The sequence below is a fragment of the Stylophora pistillata genome, chromosome 12, assembly GCF_964205215.1.
Source record: "Stylophora pistillata chromosome 12, jaStyPist1.2, whole genome shotgun sequence".
Classification (NCBI taxonomy): Eukaryota; Metazoa; Cnidaria; class Anthozoa; order Scleractinia; family Pocilloporidae; genus Stylophora; species Stylophora pistillata.
The window spans coordinates 13213332-13220000 of record NC_142530.1 but is presented as its reverse complement, the minus strand read 5'-3'; the positions used below and the strand labels follow the sequence as shown (position 1 = coordinate 13220000).

The window sequence follows — 6669 nt, the reverse complement described above, 5'->3', positions numbered from 1 at the left end:
AACAACCATTATTTTACGGTTTTGTGTTTTTGTGAAAATTAATTAGCATACCCGTGGGAGGAGAAGGGTTAAGCAAAACAAAAGTACGACTACTTGGAAAAACGCACACCTTATGCCCGGGGAGGGAATAATTTTGTAACCTACTTTTTCTCTGGCCTTCACCCAATTTGCATGTCTTGGCACGAACTTTCAAGGAACATTCTCATGACGGGTTGGAAAAATCTTTTGTTTTCATCTGCTTGATGTACAGTTCCCCGAGCTTTAGCAAATACGTATACATTTTATCTCATTTGTCATTTCATGCAATCCATTCGTCAATGAGCGACTACAGCTAAGGTTTTACATAGCCACAACATTTTTAAAGTTGTTTCGAATCAAAATGTTTTTTTAGTTTGATAATGAATAAAACATGATGACATTTATACTGAAATCTTCCTGTAACGTAAGGTTAAAAACCTAACACTAATCCATAAGACTTTTTGAAAGTGCGGTAATGGTGACTTTGCAATTGAACCAGAGAAAAAGGTCTCTGATTAGATGCCAAATTGGAATTGTTTATCTTGGTTTGGCAGTAATTTTGGAAATTGCGAAAACGACTTTTCAAAACTGCACAATTTATGTGATTTTGACATCTAAGTTGTGATTTTAATTAGATCCGTAACGAAATGATATTAGTGATATGACCTTGGCTCATAACATGAATCGGCCAATTTTAGACTGAAGGAGAGTATTTTTAACTGTTCTGTTTTTCCTATTAAAAAAATGTCATTGATTTATCTTGTGCCCTTGTTTCAGATTTCTGATCAATTCAAGAATTACTTACTTCTCTGTAGCTAACAAATAACGCAATTGCATTTCTAACAAAGCCAAAGTTATGTAAGGACACGTTCTAATCGTTACTTCACTGGAAACTTTGTGATTACAGTAGCACATTCTTTAGACTTAAGTGTTCGTTTGTTTTATTCTTCCCTGCTTTACTTGAAAAGCAATATAGGGTCGTCGGCAATATTTTAATCTAGGAATATACGGATCCTTTACATTATTTTATCTGTAGAAAAAGACGCGCAAAAAGCACCTTCTTTTGCCTCCTCTAATCGGCAAAGAGGCCTTATCGGTAAGATTTTCATAGTTTGCCCAGCAGTTTTCGTTTCCTGTAGATATATTTAGTGCGCCTCGTCTTGTCGTTTTCCCTTGCATTACGATCACCCGAGCTGTCTCCGCTTTCACCGAAAGTATAATTCAAGTTATTTTCGTAGAGCATGTTTCCCGTCTGGGAAGATGCTATGTCAATACCACTAGACTCTTTAATTGACGTACGTTCTGGAATCAGTTGGATTATTTTATCGCGAAGGCCTAAGGTGGTGTCCTCCATTTCCTTTGCCTCAAAATTATCTTGATTGTGGTCGTGGTAGAATTTTTTTTCAGCTTCTTCGTCGCTGTCCTTGAAGTCACCGTAGTCTTCCGTGTTGTAGGAGTCATCTAATCCCTCTTGTCCTGTATTTTCACGAACGGCGCCTTCTTCCTCAAATGTCCCACCGCCCCCGCCTTTTACAGTTCCTATTGTATGACCTTTCAGCAACGCATCGTACATCAAATCCTGTTGAGCCGCCACCTTCTCTTCAAGATGTGCTGCTTCATCAAACTTTTTTTGGGATTCTGATGGCTGTTTCTTGTTATCCTCGCCGCTAAGAGATGGGCTACTCGCAGTATTCAGTGGAGACTGGCTTAAAGGGGATTTTATAGGACTAGCAACTGTGGGCTGGCTAGTGATCCTTGACTCTCTTGCATCTTTTTCTGGGCCTGTGTTCAAGGGGTATTTTGAACTTTCATTTAACATCTCATGAATTTTGTTAAAGAAGTCAGCCTCTGCTTTATAAAGTTCTTGTCTCGCCAGCATGGCTTTCACCAGCTTTTGAGCCGTACCAAAGGCTTTTCTTGCATCAAGACGTTCCTTGGGCAAATCGACAGGTTGAATGTGTTGCTGCTGTCTTTGTTGTTGTTTTTGCTCCTGGGCTACGTTCGCGAAGGAGAGCCGATGCTCCTCCTGCTGCTCTTTCGTTGTGTTTAACTTCAGTCCTACAGTTGAAAGTAATGCGTTTTGTTTGTGAATAACTGGTTGTTGACCTTCAGATTCACTGGCCAGCTTTGCATGAGATGTTGATTGGACAGGTGTGCTGCTTGAATCTTTGGTAATGTTTTTTGAAACGCTCAGGTGGGCAGCTTTTAGTAGGTTAGTTATAAATGAAGTGTAGTTTTCCAAAAGAGTTTGAGTTCCACTTGGTTGATTTTTATTTCTCGGGTTGACTTTTGAACCCGTGGAGGAGTCTCCCGGCGATGAGAAAGGTTTTTGGGTCAATCTGCTTTGTTTTTGATTTCTCATTTTCTGAAATGGAATATCACTGATGAGGACGTGGCCAGCTCCATCTTCAGTTAAATTGGTCTGCTTAAGTTCCTCAAGAAGGAGTTGCCTGAGTACTTTTAATTGCGCGTCACTATGTTTTGAGTGGTTAACTTTGGTTTGGGTTTCGGGAATTTTAGGGCTGTTGACCTGATGATTTGTTTCTTGATCGACAGATTTTGTTTTATTTCTTTCCATTTTCTCGGCTTCTCTGACAGCCATTTCCAGCAAAGCCACAGCATTAGTCAATTTAGTGTTGTTTAGGTGCCCAACATCTGCAGAGGTCAATGGGTCTTGCCCAACGCTATCCCAGACAATTTGCTTGGCTCTTGCAAAAGCTGCTCTGGTCACATCCGGGTTGAAAGGCTTTCCATGCTCAACAATACTCCTCAATTCCGGAAATAATGGAAAAGAATCCGTCACCATGACTTCGTCGTCACCTTTTAGAGTAATATTACCTCGTGTATCGACTTTTTCAAGTTTTTGTTTATGATCGTGCGATTTTGAAATATTGTTCAGCTGTCCATTGACTCTTTCAAGAAATCGCACTGTTTCCTGTAATTTATTCTCAGCATCGAGTATCTGAGTTGCCTTATTTTTGTGGTTTTCATTGTGCTGATTAGACAGTTTGTTTACTCCCTCAGATAATCTCAAAACGGACTTCAGGCCATCAAATTGTCCTTGGTGATGTCGGTGATGGCGGTGGCGACTTGGTGGAACTTCTGGCCTCATTACCACCCTGATGACGTTTGGAACCTTTCTTACAGAAGATGCATGACTCGAAGCCTTTCCTCCAGATTCCATCTCACGCATAGCGTCTGCTAGAAAGTTTCTTTTCCTATCACTTTGTTTGGTCTTAGCATGACCTTGAAAAAAAACCAAAGTTCAAGTGACGATTTAGAATCAACTACAAATGTGGTTACGAAGTTCATATATTTTGAACTGCGGTTATAGATACGTATGATGCACGATCCTCGCAGTAGAGAGCGCTATTTATGCAATAGCGAAAATCAGACCTGAAAAAAATCAGGCCTGTATGGGATTCGAACCACTGACCTCTGCGATACTAGTGCAGCACTCTACCAATTGAGCTAACAAGCCAACTGAGAGCAGGCCGTTAAGTTGATTCGTAATAAACCCGTGATGATAAATCAGATACGATGAATATATGAAGTTCATATATTTTGAACTGCGGCTATAGATACGTATGATGCACGATCCTCGCAGTAGAGAGCGCTATTTATGCAATAGCGAAAATCAGACCTGAAAAAAGTCAGGCCTGTACGGGATTCGAACCACTGATCTCTGCGATACTAGTGCAGCGCTCTACCAATTGAGCTAATAAGCCAACTGGGAGCAGGCCGTTAAGGCCTGATTTTTTTCAGGCCTGATTTTCGCTATTGCATAAATAGCGCTCTCTACTGCGAGGATCGTGCATCATACGTAAATGTGGTGACGTCAGTGTTCTCAACCAGAACTTATAGGTAAATAACATATTTATACACGAATTACGCTTAGACTTCCTTTCTCTTTACTTTTTTTCTGCAGACAGGATTAAATAGCGGCCGTAGTTTTGGGGTAGGGCCTGAAGAAAACTATATGTCCTGGCTTTCGCTCATCGCAGCTCTGTACTATTTATCGTTTTCTTGTTGTTTACCTTTAAATGGGACAGTCACGAGAAAACTTAAAACAGCAGACTGAGACATGATTCAGTGAACCAGTTCGAGTTGCAGAAAACAAGCGTTAATTTTACCAATGACGAATTAAAAAAATTACGGATAAACATCCTGTTTCGTTTGGCAATCGTTATATGTTGAATTACGACTTTGATTTGGAATCCTATACTTTTGTCATAAAATAAACGTAACGACGCTTACCTGTATGGGAAGCACACATCTGTGGTAGAAAAATCACAAAAATGAGTGACAATGTTTCCATGTCGGTGTTTACTCTGTATCTTGTGGTTACATTTGTGTGTATTGTCTTTCCAAGGTTAAGACTGCACAAGACAAAACAGAAAACATATTTTAAGACAATTATTTAAGAGAGAAGTTGGGGCGTTACTCTATGACAACAGAAACTGAAAAAAATGGCTTTGACCTGAGAACAACCACGACATTTGAAGCTATCCATGTATGGAATTGGCAGGTGTTTGACACACGAATCGTTCTACTGTAAACTTTAACCTGTTCCCTTTTCCATTACTGAATTGTCTGAAATCGGTATCATAATGGTAAAAGCAAAATTTCTTTCTTTCTTCACAAGTCCTGTGTTTGATGCGGCAAGAAAATATGGCTCTATCTTGCTTTTCTAATTTAAGATATGGTCACTTATCTCCAAAGACGATCGATTATGATATCAAGATCTCTGATATATTTTTTTTTTTAATATTTGCCGTGTTTCTTTGGATTCCGTGAGGCAAAACAACGAAATTTTTCCTCCAGCAAAAACAAAAGTTTTGATAACTTCTTTACTAAAAAGACACAGCATCCCAAATTTAAAAACTAACTTCTTTTATTCAAAACAATAAAACAGTAGGCTGGTCGGTATGTTGTGCTTTGGCCGTAATTTATGATTACCACCGACCAGTTAATGAGAGAAATCTGTGTCAATAGCGTGCAATTTCCTTACCTAACGTGGTGACGTTCGCCGGTTCATCAGTAAACTCCTTTTTTCGCCCGTTAGGTTGGCTATGTTTCATTTTAGTCAGGCACAATGAGGTGATGTAATGTGGCCCTGAACGGAAGGTCACACTGCCTGAATTACCAAACGTTGTACGCTGCCATGGTCTTCAACCAAGGAATCTTCGCCAAATTTATTGTCCCGTGTAGTTTTACCTGCAGTTATGTCAATTCATAGTACTTAGCTCCAAAAAGGTTTTTCGTACCTAGCTACAGAGAAAGACGGGTGACCAACATCACTATAGTATGTATGGTTCTAAACGGATTGTGGAGTACAACTCTAAAACAGTGTTCCTATTGAGTTGAATTGTAGATTAAGAGTGTGTCTCTGTAAAAGCGGTCCGGTCAATTTTGCTTAAGACACAGATTTCCCTCATTTCTTGTGTGTTGTAAGACATTCATGTGCCTATACTAAAACCACAATCCGTTTGATCGGATCTCCTTATTTTTCAAAGTTTTACGGAAATGAAATTTCACTCGAGCGAAGGCCTGTCGTGACACTTTTCAAGACTTTAATTTGAGACAACTTTGGAGGACAATTTAAAAAAAACTACGGAACTCAACAAAAAAAAGCAAAAAAATACCAAAGCCATGTATATTAATTCTATCTTATCCATCGAGGCGACTTTCGTGAACATCAATTTCAATCAAAGAAACAGGAAGACTTGAATGACACCTTATCGGTTCGCTTAAGTCACACACGCGAAAACCAATAAAATTTAAGGTAAATTTTTGAAAAGTGAGGCGTTCTTAACTGATCCAACTAACATAGCCAGGAAGAACACGCCATAGAAAAGATAACTACAGAAAAAAAGTTTGCGGCACGACCTTTCGGAAAACTTTATAACTCCACGAACTTACCTGATTTTTGGCAATCTCCGAGTTTGGCCGCCATTTTGAGGGACTTATCAAGACGAAGCGTTGCAGACACAAATCGAGCAGGTAGATCTAAAACCGTAAGAAATACATGCGAAAGCAATTCAAATAAACTTTACTTTCTATTCAAGCAGCAAAATGTGAAATTATTCGTAATACTTACCATTCCTACATTCCCATGCGACTATTTCTTCCAACAATTCAAACACAACTAGTGTTCAAATTCCCCTCGTCAGTCCACCATAAGAAATAACCTGTGTGTCACCCAAGCTTCGACTCAAATGTGATGTACGAATCAAATAACACAACTGCTTCTTCTTCGAGGCAATATCATGCTGGTATTTTGATTTTCTGATCGACAAGAACGGTGTTCAGTAAGGGATCGCCATGTTTACCTCATACACGGACCGCTGGCCAGCCGCTGGGTGAAAACAGAACGGTGTGGGGTGGGGTGGGTGGGGGCTTATCGTCATAGGATATTAGAGTACATGTTTAAAAAACTTTGGGAGTCCCAGTCTAAACCGTGAAGGCATGCTTAGTGGTACAGACTACTTTTATTTTGTTCGCATAACTTTTTCCTTTAAATCAGGACTGGTATGAATTAATAGAGTTATCAATGTATTTTTAACCGGGGTACCCATAATACTTTTTGCTTGTCTTCTGTGGTATAAAATAAAGTGTCTATTTTACGAGAACCTTTTATTTATGCCCCAA

General features: G+C 39.4%; 1 protein-coding gene across 2 annotated transcripts in view; it reads right to left on the bottom strand.

Moving 5' to 3' along the window:
* The window catches only part of LOC111328357 (uncharacterized), a 7045-nt gene extending 672 nt beyond the window's left edge, over positions 1 to 6373 (bottom strand). Inside the window, exons 1-5 of one of the 2 annotated variants that reach the window (XM_088741749.1) lie at positions 6119 to 6373; positions 5941 to 6027; positions 5030 to 5235; positions 4276 to 4397; positions 1 to 3264 (exon numbers count right to left, since the gene is read on the bottom strand). The exon at positions 1 to 3264 is cut by the window's left edge and continues 672 nt beyond it. In XM_088741749.1, coding sequence (XP_088597875.1) covers positions 1124 to 3264; positions 4276 to 4336 — 2202 coding nt within the window. In that variant the 5' untranslated portion in view covers positions 4337 to 4397; positions 5030 to 5235; positions 5941 to 6027; positions 6119 to 6373 and the 3' untranslated portion in view covers positions 1 to 1123. Of the gene's footprint in view, positions 3265 to 4275; positions 4398 to 4498; positions 4618 to 5029; positions 5236 to 5940; positions 6028 to 6118 lie in introns of those variants that run through there. The other variant, XM_088741750.1, reaches the window with a different exon arrangement.
* Positions 6374 to 6669: the final 296 nt, after the last annotated feature.